The sequence below is a fragment of the Schistocerca gregaria genome, chromosome 2 (assembly GCF_023897955.1).
Source record: "Schistocerca gregaria isolate iqSchGreg1 chromosome 2, iqSchGreg1.2, whole genome shotgun sequence".
Classification (NCBI taxonomy): Eukaryota; Metazoa; Arthropoda; class Insecta; order Orthoptera; family Acrididae; genus Schistocerca; species Schistocerca gregaria.
In genome coordinates, this window is record NC_064921.1 from 673,113,290 (window position 1) to 673,134,674 (window position 21,385).

General features: G+C 41.6%; 1 protein-coding gene across 2 annotated transcripts in view; it reads left to right on the top strand.

Annotated features, from left to right (window-relative positions):
• LOC126334727 (serine/threonine-protein kinase ATR-like) overlaps positions 1 to 21,385 on the top strand; it is a 402,997-nt gene that overhangs the window by 358,943 nt on the left and 22,669 nt on the right. For both annotated transcript variants that reach the window (XM_049997265.1, XM_049997266.1), the window contains exons 39-40: positions 20,857 to 20,995; positions 21,136 to 21,247. In XM_049997265.1, coding sequence (XP_049853222.1) covers positions 20,857 to 20,995; positions 21,136 to 21,247 — 251 coding nt within the window. The remainder of the gene's footprint in view (positions 1 to 20,856; positions 20,996 to 21,135; positions 21,248 to 21,385) is intronic.

A 21,385-nucleotide genomic window follows, 5' to 3' on the forward strand; every position in this document is an offset into this window, starting at 1 on the left:
AACCATTTTTGAACTTTCCAGGTCAATGGATTGGCCGTGATGCACCAATTGCATGGCCCCCATGTTCCCAAGACCTGACACTACTTTTTTCCCCCTTATGGGGATTCATCAAGGATATCGTGTTTGTACCTTCTTGCTGGCTTCGTACCTGAAATTAGAGCAAGAATTTATGCCGCTGCTGAGGAAGTTACACCTGCAATGCTACTACGAGTTTGGGAAGAAATTTACTTCCGATGGGATGTGTGCAGGAAAATCAACGGAAGCCATATACAACAGCTTCACTTAAACCCCCCCCCCCCCCCCCCCCCACACACACACCTTGATGTGTTTTCCTACAAAATAACACCAAACCCAGCTCTACAGCACTAGATCTTCTTCCAATAAATTTATATGAATTTTTAAAGTTGTAAAGTCCTTTTTGAAACACCATGTATTGTTAGTTTTGAGAAGTTTCAATACAAGAACGCTATCTGGGAGCTATCCAAAATTTAAAAATTTCAAGTACAGAAAATATTTCAGTGACCTTGTATTTTAATAGTTATTTGATAAATATCTGGAATGTGCCATCTATTACTTTTCCACACAATCATCTTTGATGATTGTAAAAACAGTTACAAACTTTACATCAAAGAATTGTTCAGCTTGTGCTGCCAGCAGAAACATTTAAAAATAGAAATATTATTGCTAGCTTTTGGATCGTGGGTACTTTTTCCTTAGGCAGGATAGGGAGATTTGTTTGATAAGATTAGAAAGGTGGCCGTAAATCATCTTGACCTCACAAGAGAGAAATACTTGTTCGTTTGTAAGGATGTAAGGAGAGAGTAATGAAACAGTAGGTATCAGAGAGCGTAGAAGGTTGAAAGGTCAGTAGTATAAAATTACTTATTGTTGCTGTTGTGAGTTTCTGCACAAAATATCTTTGGTACACTGAATGAACACTGTGCAGTAACAACTGTGAGTGGCAGTTGCTCATGGAGAAGGAACATCTATATACTCCATAAAGACAAGATATTGTTTAATGTTGTTGCCAAAAATCACAAAAAGTAATAGTCTAGTTTACTTCAGATTTTTACACGATTCACTAATGAACATTTGGACGGACATAGGCTGTCTGTTTTTATATAAAAAGGGGAAATGATGTTATTCAAAATTCTCAAAGTTCTTCGCTGATTTACTTCAAATGTTTACATGATACTCCAGTAAAATCTGTACGGATAAAGGCTATATATTTTTTCAAAGAGACAGTGTACAGTTTTTTTTGTTAAAACTAACTCTAATAAAGAAAATTCTATGCTATTAAAACGTGGAGTTTCATTTTCTGTCTCGCAATCAGTTTTAACTATGATAGCAGGGCATTTAAATGAGTAGACAAATTGTTTCTCCCATACACATTAGTTTTCTTCATACATAATTTTAAACTAAAATCGAATACACAACAAAGTGCTGTTGTGTTTTCTTCCTCACAGTTGCTTTTAACAGAAAACAGGGAAGCTGTATTTATAGCTTAACGGGCTATGATTAGAAAGCTACTAAAGAACCTGAATCATCTGGAACTTTGTTGTCTTATCTTTTCCCAGATTAAAACTGTGCAAAGTAATGTCATTGAAGCTACTGTCCTCACAGATGCAGCAGCTGGAGAGGTCTTTCTTACCCTCTGCATACCAATGATCTCAACCAATTTCCCCATTTATTTTAAGCGACTTCAGTTTCCAAATGAGGTTTGGTTTGCAGTAAGAATAAACAAAGCTCAGAATCAGGGAGGAGGAGATGGTCAGAGAGAGACAGAGGGGGGAGGAGGAGATGGACAGAGAGGGGGTGGAGAGGAGTAGGAGATGAACAGAGAGAGAGGGAAATAATGAAATTAGGACAATTCCCACAGATATTTAGCAATTGCGAAGCATTACCGGGTTTGACAGTTAACAGTTCCAGCCCTATTGTGTGTACCCGCTCCAGAAACCAGACAATTTTGTCAATGTTTAGAGACCTGCTGTGGTGGCATTTGTTAATATATGTTGACAAATATATGTTAATATATGTTGACAAATAGCCCATCATTCTACTTCGTTCTGCTTTTAAATTATGGTGAGATGTTTATGTTGTATTTAATAGGGTTTGAAGGTAATCACATAAATGACTGCCATGTTTTTGCAAATTAAAAAAAAAGTCATATATTAAAATAAAACACAGCAAAAATGTTATAAAGTGAAAATATTTTATTTATATCCACTCTTTTATATTCCTCAACTCAATTCTCATACCGAATCATAGTGTTTCTTTGTACGGTATATTGTGAAAAATGGTTCCATACACAACGCAACACAATGCTCACATTGGTACCGTGTTTCTTTGCGGGAAGCTTTTCCAGTTCCTTTCTTGTTCCTGGAGCTGCATACATGGCACACACGTGCAGCATACTTTTTGGATGTTGGTGGTACGTGCTGCAGAAAATGCCTTTGTGATAATCTGCCCACAGTTCCACTTTGTGCACTTGGACCACCAACTTGTTGTGCTTCCTCCTGAGTGAACTCAGCTGCAAGTGTTATAAAAAAGTCAGTGATTGTCATTTTCGTTTGGTGCACCGAATTGTAAAACAGGAATGAATTTGACACTCCCATAAGCAGCAGGTGAAAACACAGCTTCCTCCACCGTTTTACTGTCCTGTGTCAAAATACAATGTACCGTAAGCATTGGTCAGCAAGGTTGACCCCAGCCTTGTTGCAATTGTAATCTAGAACTTGGAGTGGTTTCAGTACTAATGTACCCTTCCTTTTTGTGTGTGTACCAAATGATGCCATATGTCTAGTTGATAATGAATACACATCTCTCCTGTCCTTCCATTTCATTTCCAACACATTACCTCTATGTCTGTATGTCATTTCTCCCTTCTGTAGTTTATGACTGGGTGTTGTGTGATGTCCTTAGGTTAGTTAGGTTTCAGTAGTTCTAAGTTCTAGGGGACTGATGACCATAGATGTTAAGTCCCATAGTGCTCAGAGCCATTTGAACCTTCTGTAGTTTAATTACTGCTAAATCTTGGGGCATCGATGTCCTTGCCTTGCTCACAGGGCCTACAGCATCAGTTCCTGCTTGAGCCAACTGCTGAAACAGATCTATACTTGAATAAAATAGCGTCAAAGAGATGATACTCAACGAAAACACTGTAGTTCGTAAATTCTATGGGCTTGGCAATTTTCGGAAGTCCAGCGGCCCGTAAATTTTGTGGGCTTGCCGACTCAAACAGAAACTGCTATACTACTTCAATTTTGTATTTGAAACTGACTGCACACAGTCTTGTGTCGTGGAAAACCAGCATTTCAGGCCCACCACAGGAGTATGAACATCTGTTTGTACTGTTCGTTAAAACATTGCACCATCCACAATGCGCCCTCATTGTGAATGCTGTTCTTGAAAACAGTATGAGTTAGTTGAAATTCATAAGCAGCCGGAAATAGCCCTGACTAAGGTCCAACAATTGGAAGCTGTTGTGAATGGGACCATTGGGAGGACTTGATAGACATGTGCCAGAGATGCCAAAGGTACTTTAAGTACTATCTGCTCTTGTGGATCCCATCTCTACAGAAAGTACAGGACATATAATTACTTTTGCACTTGACTGTGAGTGGCATGTCAGGGGTAGGACTAGCCATCTTTTAGTGGGAACATTGGGACCAGGGACAATTCAGGGTGCTATATCCGTTCGCCTAACATGTCCAAGGTGCCGACTCAAACAGAAACTGAACCTGAACCTGTGAGGCTCATGTCAACTGTTATGAAACCTACAATTTCCTTTGTCAAGAGGAAGCAAATGTAAAAGGATAGGGGTGTATCAATTGTCGGCAATTCAAACATTCCCCTTTGGGAAATGGAAGAAGGGATGGAAAGGAATGCTGTTGTCTGGGCTCTGAGCTCCTACTAGTACACGGAGTTTCAGTGGAGCTAACAGTTTGCAGCACACAGAAGGGATCATGGCCTCTTGTTTTGGGGTCGAGTGGATGCACTGAACGAGAGACAAAAGGTTCTGTGGCAAGGTATATGCAACTTCCTGGAATTGTGTAATACGACTGAACCTAGGATCTCCTGCTTACATGGCAGACACACTATCCATCTGAGTTACTGAGAGCACAGAGGATAGTGCGACTGCATGGACTCATTGCTGGCATGCTCCCCATGAGATCCACATTCTCAACTTATAGTCCACACAGTACATTCGTAGTGCCCCTGACATTACACCCATTACTCACAGCAGAAAATCCAATGAGTCCTGTAAGAGTTCAGGCAATTAGTGTGCATCCGTAATGAAGAAAGTCATAGCCGGTTAGCCTTAATGATATGAAGACATGTCCAAAAGAACAGATGCTATCTTCATTTCTTTATATAGAGAATTGAAGAGTCCCCTTAAAAGGGGAAGCTGCTACACAGGTAGCTGACTTCGTATGGGGCGCTCACACAAATATTTTTTATATTAGGTGACTCGCCACCCAGTCCAGATAATGATAGTTGTAGGTCATATGAAAGTATCAATATAAGATTCAAAGACATGTTCCCTACAGATGGGAGTATTAAAATCCTAGTGATAAACTGATGAAGCATTGCAACAGAGTACCAGAGTTTGAAGAATTCCTAAAAATAAGTGGAGCTCACATAACATTAGATGCAGAAAGTTGGTTAAAACTCAAATTTGTCAACAGTGAGATTTATCAGGAAAATTGAAGCATATATCGAAATGATAGGCAAATGTTAAATGGAGGTGGTGTATTTGTCACAGTCAACAAGAAACTCGGCTCCATCGAAATAGAAATTTTAAATGCATGTGAGATTACCTTTCAAGTCTCAGTGTTGAGAAAGCCATAAACTTATTATCAGATCCTTTTATTGACCACCAGGCTCACTTCCAGATGTAAATGAAAATTTTAGGGAAAACCCAAGTTCACTCTCATGTAAGTTACTCAATCATACTTTCATCCTTGGAGGCGACTTTAACCATCCAACAATCAGTCATCAAAATTACAGTATTGTAAGTGGTGTGCATGAGAAACTTCCTGCATAACTTTAATAAATACATTCTCTGATAACTACATTGAACAAATTGCTCAGAAGCCCACTCGTGATGGAAGTATATTGTTTGTTTACATGGCCATCTTCCGCATCAGCTGTTAATATTTGTTTCTATTGGTTATCTGTCTTGAGCTGACTGCAATTTCATTAAAAAGAATTACACCTGACACGTTTCACTTTTATTTATAAAACATCTTCCATTGTTATTCTGCAAATTTGATGCATATGTTTGTACATTTTTGGTTGTTTTAGGTTAAAAACAGTGTTCTTGTTATAAAGTTGGGCTGTATGTTACTTCCAATATTTCTTTACATATTCTGCTCCTTCTCTCCTTGCCAGCACTGGTTGGTGTCAAAAGGCTTCATTTCACATTTGCAATTGGTAGATTTTCCCATACAACCATAAATACACACACAGAATAGCCAATATTTTAAAAAACAAGGCATAAAAATAGCACACCTAACCAACTACTCAATTCAGGAATACTTCCTAAAAACAATAGTAAAAACTGATCAGCGTCAGAAATCAGGAATATACCAACTGAAATGCAATACATGTAATGGAAGATACATGAGTCAAACCAGGAGGACATAACACTAGATACAAAGGACATATAAGAGCATGGAAGTATAGGATAAATCATACAACTTTTGCAGAACACTTACACCAACACCAACATAAAATTGCAGCCAGAGACACAGACATGGAAATTAAGGATAAACAATAACAAAAAACACCACCTCACCTTACGAGAAAAGTGCCGCATCAAAAAATCCATAACAAAAAAGAAGCAACTCATAAATGATCAGACCAACTTGGCAAACCACACACTCTTTAAACTGACTGACCACTTAATATAACATTAAATGTACACATATAACCACAGACTCCATTTACCACTACCATCTTCTCCCAGATTCTGTGCTATAATCACCGTCCAGGCCAACATCCACCCCCCCCCCCCTCCCCCCCCCCCCCCCCCCCCGCCAACCCCCTCTTGCAAGGCGGGAGGGGAGAAAAAACAGACATAAACACTGTGGCAGTGCAGAATCAGAAACGGTTTAAGAAAGTGAAGTGTAAGTAATCCAGTGCAGGAAATATTGCAGAATGGCAAAAGCTGCCAAGTGCAATTGTGAAATGAAGCCTTTTGACACCATCCGTAGCTAGCAAGGAGGGAAGGAGGAGAATATGTAAAGAAACACTGCAAGTAACTTGCAGACCAGCTTTATAAAGAAAATGCTGTTTTTAACCTAAAAGAATCAAAAATGTACAAACATATGGACCCAATTTTCAGAATAGCCATGGAAGATGCTTTATAAATAAAAACAAAACACATCTGGTGTAATTCTTTTTAGTTAAACTGCAGTCAGTTCAAGACGGATAACCTATAGTAACAGAAGTATACTGTATCTAATGGCGACAAACAGGCCTGACCTCTGTGAGGATTTTCACATAGAAACTAGTATCAGTGGTCATGAGGCAGTTGTAGCAACAATGATTACCAAATACAAAGGGCAACTAAAACAAATAGAAGTATTTATATTTTCAGCAAACTAAGTAAAAAAGAGTAGGTGTTCTTATTAATAAGGAAATCAGCATTTAGCTCTGAAGAGGGGCATGTAGGATGGAGAATGGAGAGAGGGTCACAAGGGTAGTGCCTGAAGCCCTCAACGAGTATCGTAGCAGAATACTGTAGAAAGATCTCACATAAATCGCAAAGAAATTTTGTTCATACCTAAAGGGTGTTGGTGGTACTGAAGCTAGTGTCTAGACACCCATGGACAAGACAGGGACTAAAACTGAAAGTAGCACAGCAGAAGCAGAAACAATGAACCCAGTTTTCAGGTGTTCCTTTACAAATTAAAATCCAGGGGTATTGCCTCAATTCAATACTTGCATCAATGCAGAGATGACCAATTTAGATATTAGTGTTGGTGGTGTTGAGAACCAGCTGAAATTGCTAAAACCGAACTAAGCTCCAGGACCTCATGGAATCCTTACCAGATTCTATACCAGATTTGCGGCTGAGTTAACCCCCTTTCTTAACCAGAATGTACTTACTGTGGATCCTTCCAATGAAAGACCATGCCCAATAGGTGGAAGAAAGAAAAGGTCACACCTATCTACAAGAAGGGTAGCAGAAGCTATTCACAAAACTTTGTTTGTTGTAGAATCTTAGAACATATTCTGAGCTCAAACTGAAATAATACACACGCACTTAAAAGCCTCATGCATTAGCAGTTTGTTGTCATCTGCAAGAGTGTGCCGCGAAAGAACAATACTGTGAACTTCCGATGAAGCCCACCACAGGCCAGTGCCTCTTCAAACCCTCCAGCACTATGCTCGTGCTCAGTTATCATGTTGTTGTCATCGTCGTCGTCGTCTTTAGTCCAGAGACTGGTTTGACGCAGCTCTCCATGCTACTCTATCCTGTGCAAGATTCTTCATCTCTCAAGTAACAACTGTGTCCTACATCCTTCTAAATCTGCTTAGTGTATTCATCTGTTGGTCTCTCTCTACAATTTTTCCCTCCACACTGCCCTCCAGTACTAAATTGGTGATCCCTTGATGCTTCAGAACATATCCTACCAACCAATCCTTTCTTCTAGTCAAGTTGAGCCACATATTCCTCTTCTCTCCAATTCTATTCTGTACCTCCTCGTTAGTTACATGATCTGCTCATCTAATCTTCAGCATTCTTCTGTGGCAGCACATTTCGAAAGCTTGTCTAAACTATTTATTGTCCCATGTTTCACATCCATACATGGCTACACTACATACAAATACTTTTAGAAAAGACTTCCTGACACCTAAATCTATACTCGATGTTAATCAAATTTCTCTCTTTCAGAAACGCTTTTCTTGCCATTGCCAGTCTACATTTTACATCCTCTCTGTTCCAACCATCATCATTTATTTTGGTGCCCAAATAGCAGAACTCACCTACTACTTTAAGTGTCTCATTTCCTAACCTAATTCCCTCAGGATCACCTGATTTAATTAGACTGCATTGCATTTTCCTGGTTTTGCTTTTGTTTATGCTCATCTTATATCCTCCTTTCAAGACACCATCCATTCCGTTCAACTGCTCTTCCAAGTCCTTTGCTGTCTGATAGAATTACAATGTCATCAGCAAACATCAAAGTTTTTGTTTCTTCTCCATGGATTTTATTTCATACTCCAAATTTTTCCTTTGCTGCTTTGCTCAATATACAGACTGAATAACATCGGGGATAGGCTACAACCCCCTCTCATTCCCTTCCCAACCACTTCTTCCCTTTCATGCACCTAGACTCATATCACTGCTGTCTGGTTTCTATACAAATTGTAAATAGTGTTTCGCTCCCTGTATTTTACACCTGACACCTTCAGAATTCGAAATAGAGTCTTCCAGTCAGCATTGTCAAAAGCTTTCTCTGAGTCTATAAATGCTAGAAAGGGAGGTTTGCCTGTCCTTAACCTATCATCTAAGATAAGTCATAGGGTTAATATTGCCCCTCGTGTTCCAACATTTCTATGGAATCTGAACTGATCTTCCCCAAGGTTGTCTTCTACCATTTTTTTCCATTCTTCCGTAAAAAATTCATGTCTATATTTTGCAGCTGTGACTCATTAAGCTGATAGTTCAGTAATTTTCACACCTGTCAGCATAAGCTTTCTTTGGGATTGGAATTACTGTATTCTCCTTGAAATCTGAGGGTATTTCACCTGTCTCATACATCTTGCTCGCCAGGTGGTAGAGTTTTGTCAGGGCTGGCTCTCCCAAGGCTATCAGTAGTTATAATGGAATATTGTCTACTCCCAGGGCCTTGTTTTGACTTAGGCCTTTCAGTGCTCTGTCAAATTCTTCACGCAGTATCATATCTCCCATTGCATTTTCACGTACGTCCTCTTCTATTTCCATAATATTGCCTCAACTACATTGCCCTTGTATGGTCTCCTTCCACCTTTCTGCTTTCCCTTTTTTGCTTAGGACTGGTTTTCCATCTGAACTCTTGATATTCATACACTTGTTCTCTTTCCTCCCTGCTTCATTTACTGTATTTTTATATTTTCTCCTTTCATAGATTAAATTCAAAATCTCTTGTGTTAACCAAGGATTTCTACTAGCCTTCATCTTTTTACTTACTTAATCCTCTGCTGCCTTCACTATTTCACCTCTCAACGCTACCCATTCTTCTTCTACTGTGTTTCTTTCCACCGTTCTTGTCAGTCATTCCCTAATGCCCTCTCTGAAACTATCTACAATCTCTGGTTCTTTCAGTTTATCCAGGTCCCATCTCCTTAAATTCCTACCTTTTTGCAGTTTCTTCAGTTTTAATCAACAGTTTATAACCAATATATTGTGGTCAGAGTTCACATCTACCACTGGAAATGTCTTGCAATTTAAAACCTGGTTCCTAAATCCCTGTCTTATCATTGTATAATCTATTTCGGTATTGAGTCTCTGATTGAGCCTCCATTGCGTCTACGATGTCTGAATGAGCTACTGATGACTTTTTACACCAGCTGGTTGATGAGCAAGGGGTTCTTACTGTGGTGTTGCAGCATTTCAGTCAACAGCAGGAGGTGTTCACCACAGTGCAACACAATCAATCTCAGGTATTACTAACGTTTGTCCTCTCCCATGTATATAACCTTCTTTCATGATTCTTAAACCAAGTGTTACCTATGATTGTTATGCTCTTTTCAGAATTCTACCAGGTGGCTTCCTCTTTCCTTCCTTAACACCATTCCATACTTACCTACTACTTTCCCTTCTCTTCCTTTTCATTCTACCGAATTCCAGTCCCCCATCACTATTAAATTTTCGTCTCCCTTCACTATGTGAATAATTTCTTTTATCTCATCTTACATTTGTTCAATATCTTCGTCATCTGCGGAGCTAGTTGGCGTATAAACTTGTACTAATATGGTAGGTGTGGCCTTCGTGTCTATCTTGGCTATAATAATGCTGTTCATTGTAGCTTACACATGCTCCTATTTTTTTTATTTATTATTAAACCTACTCCTGCATTACCCCTATTTGATTTTGTATTTATAACACTGTATTTATCTGACCAGAAGTCCTGTTCCTCCTGCCACCAGACATCACTAATTCCCACTGTATCTAACTTTAATCTATCCATTTCCCTTTTTAAATTTTCTAACCTACTTGCCCAATGAAGAGAGCTGACATTCCACACACTGATCCATAGAATGCCAGTTTTGTTTCTCCTAATAACAACGTCCTCCTGAGTAGTCCACACCCGGAGATCGGAATGGGAGACTCTACCTCCGGAATGTTTTACCCAAGAGGATGCCATCATCATTTAACCATACAGTAAAGCTGCATGCCCTCAGGAAAAATTATGGCTGTAGTTTCCCCTTGCTTTCATCCATGTTGTTATTACTTGCATATATGTGCCTTATTGTGTTCAGTGTATGTTATGGTGATTGGTGTGCATGCCACAGTCTAATAAAAGTTGTACTAACTTTCTTGGTTATGTTGTGTGTGCAAGTTACAACCCAAGTTATGACAAATGTGGGATGGTTCTCTGTTCGGTATTCAGTCTCTGATTGAGCCTCCGTTGCGTCTACGATGTCTGAATGTGCTACTGACGACTTTTTACACCAGCTGGTTGATGAGCAAGGGGTTCTTACTGTGGTGTTGCAGCATTTTAGTCAACAGCAGGTGGTGTTCACCACAGTGCAACACAATCAATCTCAGGTATTACTAATGTTTGTCCCTGGTTTGGCCAGTTCGGGTTCCTCTCATTGTATGTTGCTTGCCATGTCACTCTGTCACCCCTTGCAGCTCCTGTTTTGCCTGTTGCTTATCCTCTGCTGTTTCCGGCTCATGAGGAGTTTGTTGAAGAATGGGAAACCTACTAAAAGTGCAGCATTTTAATCCATTCAGATTGACTGATGTTACTAACTTATACCATGCTCTCTTTTTGTCTTGGTTACCGCCTTGCACGTATCATCTCCTTAGCCAACTGGCTGCCCTGCAGGACCCATCTTCACTTTCTTTTGGTAACATGTGCAATCTTCTTTCAGAACAGTACTCTAATGGACACACTTCATTGCCGCTTGAGTTGAGTTCTGTCAGTGTCACAAGAAACCAGAACATTCCTATAAGGCATGGTGGGCAGCTGAGCTTCACATTTAAGCCATTGTTATCAGTTTATCACTGATGTGCATAAGGAGTTGTACACCGACCACATGCTCATTATGCAATCTCACAGTTGCCTCCAATTATGAGGTTTGTGAGTGGGCCCTTCAGTGTGAACCCCCCCCCCCCCCCCCCCTGACATTTTTATTATTGCAGTTTTCAGAGTTGGGGGGGGGGGGGGGGCGGGCACGCACCAAAGTGTTAGCCCTCTGTCATGTTTTTTTGTCCTGGTTTGGAGGTGATATTTGGTTGTGAATGCACTGCAAACTACGCAAACACCTGGTGTGAGGCGAGGTGAGGAAGCCCACATCGCTACCAGTGGCGCCCTCCAGCACGACACTGCCACACCCCGCACAGGCCATCCGGTCGGAGGCAATATTTGGTTACTGCATGTTCTAAATGCACATCGCAGCAAGCAGCCCCACAGCATCGTTGTCTTTGTGGCCACAACCTGCGCAGGCCTGGGGCCATCTCCACATAGATTTGGCCGGCCCTTTCTTTAATGCATACTGGCTACTAGTGTTTGATGCTTTCCCTCAGTTCCCATACTGTTTTCATTACCTATTAACTTCAGCCTTGGTCTCTGGTAACGGCCCTCAGTTTTTGTCAGGAGCTTGCCTCCTTCCACCATGCTCGCAGGATTCACAACATTTTCACCCCATGCACATGTCCACAATCCAACAGCGAAACCAAAAGGTTGGTTAGAACATTCAAAACACAAATGAAAAAGTACATGACTTGGTCATTGTCCGATGTTGCCTTGGATCAATTTCTGTCTTCCTGTCAGTTCACGCATTTCAGTGACAACAGCCCCGCTGAACTGCTCCATGGGCATCTCCTGTGATCCGGCCAAAGATGCCAACCCGGGCTGGCATCATCCCATTTCCTGCCCAGGGTAGCCATCTGAGCATGCATTTCTGGTCATCGCCCAAAATAGATTCCCGCTGTCATCTCCAGATGCCTTGGCTGTAGCCTTTGTGACGTTCGTATGGAGGAGGGCATCTGTTCATGTTGTCACGATCAGTTGCAGCTACGCATGGATGGCTGGACAACCTCAGCCAGACACCGACTTCGTCACACCAGTCTGCATTCCTCAGTGGATCACCTGATGTGGCTAGATCCCTGACACAACATAGGAGGGCTCCCCCGTCACTGATGGATGAACGTGATGCAGCTTCTCCAATACCTCTACCACTACAGATCCAACTGCCATTCACACCGGAGCCAACTACTCCACCTCAGCCACCAACAGCAGGGGCACCACCACCACCACCACCACCACCAACAACAACAACAACAACAACACCAGGCCCTGGACTTGATGTGGATGTGGATCTCGCACTGACATCACCTATCCGACCTTATGGGTTGACGCAGGAAAGCAGACTGTGACACAGCCCGCGCCCAAGTAGTTCCGTCCATACCCCCCAGTATCAGCATGTCATCTCTGTCAGAACCTCAAGCAGGAAGACCATGGACATATCATGAATTTAGGCACCCACACCGCATGATGGCCAACTCATTAGGTCTATTGCCATCTCTGTATAAGGATTAGTTTTCACAAAAGTGAAGAGTCGCAGAATGTAAGTACGGCGATGTTTGCATTCATCTGGTTATGGTTAACCATTAATAAGTGCGCATCTGGAGATAGATTGGGTCAAAAATCAAATGAAGGGTAGTGGTTTGAAGGGCAGAGGGAAAAATGTGCCAAGGTAAGCACCAAGGGAAAAAAACCTCTGCGATAGTTAGGTCAGGTAGTAAGAGCAGTAGCGGTTGTCTTGCTGACTGTGACAGGTCATGGGGTAGGTTATGACAATAGTGGGTATTGTGCAAGAGGATACCGTGTCAGTGCCATAGGTCTTCCTCATAAAAGGAGTCTGGTGTGGTAGAGTAGTGCGTTGCCTTGAGCCCTCAGGCTGGTGCTGAAGGGCAGCACATCACTGTTGGTCAGCATCCCATGTTACTGTGTGGCGGAGTTCTGCTGCAGCTGCTCCTTGAGCTGCTGCTCAGTGTACTGCATTGCAGATTTGTCAGAGAGCTGCAGGCCGTTCTCTCGCACATGCACGATGTATGTAAGAGGGATGAAGTAACACCTGCAAACTTACAGCTGTGTGTATTATAAGTGTAATTTCACTTGCGAGAGTGCAGCGCAAAAGAACAATACTGTAAACTTTCGATAGAGCCTGCCATGTGCGAGTGCCTATTTAAACCCTGCCGTGCTACGCTTGCGCTCACCATAACATACACTGAACACAATAAGATAAGCTTATTGTGTTCAGTGTATGTTATGGCGAGTGGTGTACATGTCACAGTCTGATGAAAGTTGTACTAACATTCCTGATTTTGTTGTGTGTCCAAGTTACAACACAAATGTAATGAGGTATCTCAAACAAAATGACCTCTGTGCCAACCACCATAAAATGTTGATCATGTGCAACCAAACTTTCACTTTTCTCATATGACATCCTAAAATCCATGTGTCAAGGCATCAGCTAGATACAGTCTGTCTCCTCCGAGAAACATTTGACTCAGTGCTACATCTGCACTTATTATCAAAAGTAAGATTGTGTGGGGTATTGAGTGAGATTTGTGCCCGGATTGATAATAACTTGGTAGAAATGACTCAGGATGTTGTCTTGGTGAGAGAGTTGACATATGTAGAGCAATTTAAGATGTGCTCAAGGGAAGTGTGTTGGGACACTTGCTGTTTATTTTTAGTATTAATGACCTAGCAGACAATATGAATGTTAACAACTTCTGACTTTTCACAGATGATACACTTATCTGTATTGAAGTACTGTCTGAAAAAAGCAGCACAAATGTTGAGTTAGATTTTGATAAGTTTTCAAAGTGGTGCAAAGATTGGAAATTTGCTTTAAATTTTCACAAATGTATAGTTGTGCACTTAAAAATAAAAGAAAAAAATACATTGTCCTATGACTACTGTATCAGTGGGTCACAACTGGAATCAGTCAGTTCGTACAAATACTTGCGTGTAACTCATTGTAGGGGGTGTAACAACTACATGGGCAAACTTACAAGTAAAGCTGTTGAAAGACCTCAGTTTATTGGTAGCACACTAGGAAAATGTAGTTGGTCTACAAATGAGATTGCTTACAAATAATTCATGTGACCCATTCTAGAATATTGCTCAAGTGTATGGGATCTGTACCAAGTAGAAGTGACAGGGGATATCAGGCATATACATAGATGGACAGCACAAATGGTCACAGGTTTGTTTCACCTGTGGGAGAATGTCACTGAGATGCTGAAGAGACTGAACTGGCATACGTCTGGAGATCCAAGAAAACCTACCGATGAAGTTTTCAGAACCACCTTTAATGATGAATCTAGGATACAACTCCCTTCTTATCACTTCCATAGGACAAGTTTAGATTAATTACTGCACATGCTGAGGCAATTAAACATTCGTCCCCCCACCCTCCCCCTCCACACTCCATATGTGGATGAATGGGAAGAAGCCCTTATGACTGATACAAGGGAAGTATGCTCTTCAACACAGTTCTAAGGGGTTTGCAGAATATGGTTGTAGATGTGGATGCAGGTATAATGGTAGGAATAAATGCACAGATTGGTTTGCTTGTTAGTTTGTACTGCTGGACATAATTTAAAAAATTAAATACAGACATCAAATTATGTTGGCTAAAGTAAAAAAATGTGAATATTAACAAGTGTGAAGCTGTGCAGTTCCTTTGTGTTTCACCTTCAGACCTATGTTCCTTTGTGTTTCTCTTTCAGACCTATGAAGTGCACTACTGAGTTTGAGAGAAACTTGTGATGGAGAGACATTGTTAAGATTTCTTATGGAGTTTAGGTCCATAGCTGAGTGGTCAGCGTGACAGACTGTCAATCCAAAGAGCCCGGGTTCGATTCCTGGCTGGGTCGGAGATTTTCTCCACTCAGGGACTGGGTGTTGTGTTGTCCTAATCATCATCATTTCATCCCCATCGGCGCGCAAGTCGCCGAAGTGGCGTCAAATCGAAAGACTTGCACCAGGCGAATGGTCTACCCGACGGGAGGCCCTCGTCACATGACATTTCATTTCATGAAGTTTAGACCTGGCTGTTTGCAATATGGTCAAAGAAGAGGAGAAAAATCTTACAGACTATGCTACGAGGGTCACTCCAAAAGAAATGCAAAAATTTTTTTTAAAAAAAATTCTGTCTTTTATTCTACATATTTGAAAGTTTTACAGTGTGTAGATACATTCTTTAGGAACAATATTTTCATTTCTCCACATAATTTCCATCCCTCTCAACTGCCTTACGTCATCTTGGAACCAGCGCCTGTATACCCGCACGGTAAAATTCTGGGCCAACCTGTTGGACACTGTTTGGCAGCGTGCACAAGGGAGTCATCATCTTCAAACCTTGTTCCACAAAGAGGGTCTTTCAGTTTCCCAAAGAGATGATAGTCACATGGAGCCAGGTCAGGACTGTAAGGTGGGTGTTTCAGTGTTGTCCATCTGAGTTTTGTGATCGCTTCCATGGTTTTTTGACTGACATGTGGCCGTGCATTATCGTGCAACAGCAAAACATCCTGCTTTTGCTGATGTGGTCGAACACAACTCAGTCGAGCTTGCAGCTTCTTCAGTGTCGTCACATATGCATCAGAATTTATGGTGGTTCCACTTGTCATGATGTCCACAAGCAAGAGTCCTTTGGAATCGAAATACACGATAGCCATAACTTTTCCAGCAGAAGGTGTGGTTTCGAATATTTTTTTTCTTTTTTCTTTTCTTTTCTTTTCTTTTTTTTTTTTTTTTCCTCTCTCTCTCTTTGGTGAATTTGCATGATGCCACTCCATTGATTGCCTCTTCGTCTCTGGCGAAAAATGATGGATCCATGTTTCATCACCTGTCACAATTCTTCCAAGATATTCATCTCCACCATTCTCGTACTGTTCCAAAAGTTCGCTGCATACTGTTTCTCTTGTTTCTTTGTGAGCCACTGTCAACATCCTGGGAACCCACATGGCACAAACCTTTTTTAACGCCAACACTTTCAGTATTCTGCAAACACTCCCTTCCCTTATCCCAACGTAGCATGACAATTCGTTCACTGTGGTGCGTCTGTCAGCAGTCACCGATTCGTTAACTCTCTGCACATTGTCGGGAGTGTGTGCAGTACGAGGCTTGCGGCTGCAAGGACAGTCCTCAATATTGCCGTGCCCGCTTTCATCATGTAACCTGCTTGCCCACTGACTAAATGTACTGCAATCGAGAGCAGCATCTCCATACACCTTTTTCAACCACTTGTGGATGTTTCCTACAGTCTTGTTTTCACAGCACAGGAATTCTTTGACAGCACGTTGCTTCTGACGAACGCCAAGAGTAGCAGCCATCTTGAAGACATGCTGTGACGGTGCCACTCACGAGAACAGGTTGAACTGAGTTTGAAAATCAGCGGAAAGAATATATGTACACACTGTAAAACTTTCACACATGCAGAATGAGAACTGTATTTTTACAAAACTAGTGTGCATTTCTTTTAGAGTGACCCTCGTAATTCTCGAGCAAGATTGGAACCAACAGCTAAGGGGGAGGGGTTGTTGGAGGGTTGATCCCACTTATAGAAGCTGGATTAACTGGTCATTCTTGGTCATAGTTTGATGGTGAACATTCCGACATATGGAATGATTGTAATTAGTGGTCATGCCCACACTAAAGGTAGTGCAGTGGAGTTGGTGTATGATATGCGTGCTTTCATGTGAGGCCCTGTCTCTAATTAAGTGGTATATATCCAAAACAGGGCTGAAGTAGTTTGTGAAGCATGGGTCCATGAAATACATCTTGCACTTAGGTCTTTCACATCAGTGTGACCTCAGGCTCTCATGATGGCTAGGGGTACAGAAGTGGCAGTTCTGCACCACAGCTTTTTATGTGAGCATGACCAGTAATCAGCTACCCAAAAGTATGAAGTCACCAGCAAGCTGTGGCAGACGATGCTATTGAACAAAGGATAGTGAACTTAAATGATTGCTTCACTATTTTTACCCTTAAACCTCTCTCCTTTCCAGACCCATGCCATCAAATGCCAGCTTTCCTAAACTGCTTAGATGGAAACTATCCAGTCAACATTTTCTTTTGCCCAGCAATCTCCCTGGGCTCATTATTACCTAGTGCCTCTACTACACCCACCTAAGTCGCTATTCCCATCTCTTTTTTCTGCTCACATCTTCTTACTAATTTGTTCTGTTTCTCTTATTTTAGTCAGATTTATAGGTCTATGAATCTGTGAATCTTTGTTCACATTGCTCTGTCAGCAGGCTTCCTCCATCCATATTCTATCCTGTACCCTCCACCTCACTCTTCTTGAAGCTTCAAGCCCTCCTGTGCCACTATGCACAAGAGTCCACCACATGTAACAGGATGAGCTTTCTCTGTCGCTTTATTCCTATCCCCTTCCTTCACAACTCTTGCATATACCTTGGTTTGGGCCCTCTCTTCCTCACATGTCTTCCTTATTTATACCACCTGCACCAACCTCCAACTGATACAGCCCTTCATCCCAGATCAGGCAGGAAACTGCCCTGGGGCCTTGCAGAGAGAGAGAGAGAGAGAGAGAGAGAGAGAGAGAGAGAGAGAGAGAGAGTTAGTTAGTTAGTTAGTTAGTTAGTTAGTTTTGTGGCATTCCCATCAGAATCTTGTACATCAGATGAGAAGTGTTTCATGGACGAGAATCAAAGTGACCCGTACATGTTGTGTATATTGGGCAGAGCCTTCGGAGGCATAGCTTTCCTGATACTGCCTTGCGGACTCCAAGGGTGGTCGAATGCTCTAGCCTGAATTCCTTGTTTATCTGTGTGTGTGTGTGTGTGTGTGTGTGTGTGTGTGTGTGTGTTTGTTCTCTTGCCTGTGTGTTGTCCATTCTTTACACTGTACGCACCTGCATGTCAATGTTTGTCCCTGACTGTGCTTTTGGTCCCTCTGCTTGCTGATTAAGCACAGAGTTTTTGAGCATTTCATGGACACCTTCATTTTGCTACATGATAGTGATGAGTACTTGCTCTAGCATGCACATTATTTTTCATCTTAGTGTTGAATAATGTGACCATCATGGAACCAGCATTTTTGGAGTGTTGGCAACAACAAGTCGAGTTACAGGAGGAACAGCTGAAACGGCAACAACAGTTGCAACAGCAGCAGTTCCAACAACAGCACTTGACACAGCAACAGGAGCAAATTCGGGAACACATTCATCTACTGTCCGTGCAGTTGGCAACATAAGCTCCGGGTGCTCTGCCCCGAATGTCCCATTTGCAGGTCTTAATGAGACCACACAAAAGTGAAAAATTATGTATGCCATTTTAAGCTGTGCTGGCAGATAAGGCACATCACTCAGCCTGTAGATCCTAGTGCTCTATCACTATCCAACAGGAGCAGTTTGTATCAGAAAGTTCAGAAATTTCAGCCACAAGTGGACCCTGAAAAAGGGTAATGTGAACTGTTATGGGGTAGCATTTGGTAGCGGCCCAATTACAGTTCATTCAAAATCACAAGTGTCTTTGACAGTTGTATGCAACATGGATAGCTGACCTGCAGGGGTTAGCGTGTAGATGTAATTTTGCCCCACTGCAAAAATTCTCTTCGCGGCCAGTACTGGAGCACCCATGAGGCTAGGTGCACATGGAGTTGACAAGTCATTTCTTTGGGGGCTATGTATCTGTTACTGGTAGATGCCTTGTTTAACTTACCGTAAGTTGCTAGGTTGTCTTCCAAGACATTGCATGCTACTATACAGGAATTAGCTGCCATTTTCACTATTGAGATTGCTTCATGCATCCTTGTCTCTGACAGTGCTTGCCAGTTTGTGTTCTGCCACCAAAACAGTATTCAGCACCAGACCAACACGCCATTCCAGTCAACATCAAAGTGCAGAGTTTGAGCGACTGGTCAGGACATTCAAAGTGTGACTCAAGAAAACAGTCTTCACAGAACCTAGAAACGATGTCTGTCCAGCTTTTTGGTTTCTTTGTGAACAACTTCCATTAACAAGCATAGCCTGGCTGAGGTGCTGCATTGTCGCCAGCCTTATGGTCTGTTTGACCTATTGCACACAGTGTTTCATGCCCCTTGTCTATATGCCATGCCTTCTAGGCACACACATTGAGGCAGTCACCTGGATGGAAGCAATGCATTGTGATGGTACATAGGAGGCAACAGCTGTATATAGTTGCAGTAGGTCAGCGGCACCTGTCACGCCAAACTAACTGGCTCTGACCACATCAAGCTGAGCAATGGGTGCCCCCATTTCAAAAGGCAGAAGACATTTGCACAGGCAGTCGCAACACAGTGACTTTCGCTCCAAGCACCAAGCAGCTCTGCAGCCGTCTATGCACTGCTTGCTGAATAATTTGCATCCTCACCTAGTGTGTCCCACCACTCAGGGGAACTATTAGCCATGAGGAGATATCAAGGAGGTGGAGTACCTTGTTCCCACATCACAGCAGCCAGCAGAGGTTGCCCATCCAGTCTTCTTTGTTTGTCGACCACTAGTCTCCATTGAAGCATGTTCTTGTCACCACTCCCAACATTGCCAATGATGATCTGGCACAGATCACCAAAGTGGAGTTCCCCCTCACCCCTTGTCCCTTGACTCACTGACTCCATCAAAGGCCAGGGCATTTACAGCCATAATTGGCTCTTAAAGTGAGGAGGGGTTTGGCGATCTCACCAAACTCTTTAGTGCCGGACGAGGAGTGTTTCGTGCTAGAGTGTTGAAATGATACATGACTGTGCAGACTTAGAGACCAGTCACATGCTAGCACTAGCTGAGAGTCCTTGCTTATCTTGGTCTGTGTTTGCTTCCTTACATATTGTTCATTCTGTCATGCACTTGTGTTTCTGTTTCTGTATCTGTCCCTGACTGTGCTCTAATCTACTCAACATATAGGATGACACACTGCCTTTATATATATATTCTTATTTCACCAGCCTCAAGACAATGGATTAATATTAAAATTTATCTGGCCTTTGCAATTGCAAATCCTAGTAAATAATAATGCTTGAAACTTTGCGTGCTTTCTATTAAATCATATATACATTACAATTACTTCCATCCTCTGCCCCCTTTCATGTGGTCTGAATGATTTGTCATACAAAACATTGCTTTATTTTTGATCAGACGACTCGAGCATTGAAACATATTCAGAAATTATGTTAGTAATACAAAAGTGAAAATTCAAATAAGCCTTTGTGTTGTACAACATACATATAGTCTATTCTCCCACAAATTTCTTTTGCGCTTACTAGTCATTTTGACGATGATTGGGAAAGGTTAGCTGTGACTTGTTACGACTGTATTGTGAGAAAGTAAAGAGTATTTGAATTTAGTGTCAATCCCAGATATTGTTTACATTTGGCTACATTACAGCTCTGAATTTGGTTTTTACTGATTTTGCTATTATTTGTGTGTCAAACAAAGCAGAACAATCCCTTTTGTTGGCACTTTAAATGTTACTGGAAAAATAGGTTTACTTATATGTTACAGCTGTTAAACACTATAGAATGAGGTTTGCAACCTTTTATTTATCACACAGTAATATTTGCATTGAAAAATACTAAGAGACATTATTTTTTGTGCTTTATGAGTGGTTCAAAGTTAGTGATTTTACCATTTTTTTAGGCTGTAGTTCCACTAAATGAAGAATGCGGCATCATTGAATGGGTGCCAGATCTTGTGGGTTTGAGGCCCATGCTGTCTGGTCTTTACAAGAGGATGGGAATTAGCCCACCTCAGCGAATTCTTAAAGAACTTCTTACATGTACGTAGTCCAGAATAGTTCAGACTTTGTGTCAGTTTAGTCAACAGGATGGTTTATATTTGCATGTGTCCTATGCTATGAAAAAATGGATGATCACTAATATAAATCCCATCTCATAATACTTATATTATTTTGTTTAGGTAAAGTGGACCAAGTAGCAAAGAAGAGATTAATATTTGACAAGTTACTGAAGATGCATCCACCAATTTTGAGTGAATGGTTCCTTCAAACTTTTCCAGATCCATCCAGTTGGTATGTTTTATCAGTACCTCATAAAAATTTGGTGGTAATAGAAATTTCTGAATGGGTTACCATTGCTACAGAGGTTTATGCTCTGTGTGTGTGTGTGTGTGTGTGTGTGTGTGTGTGTGTGTGTGTGTGTGTGTGTGT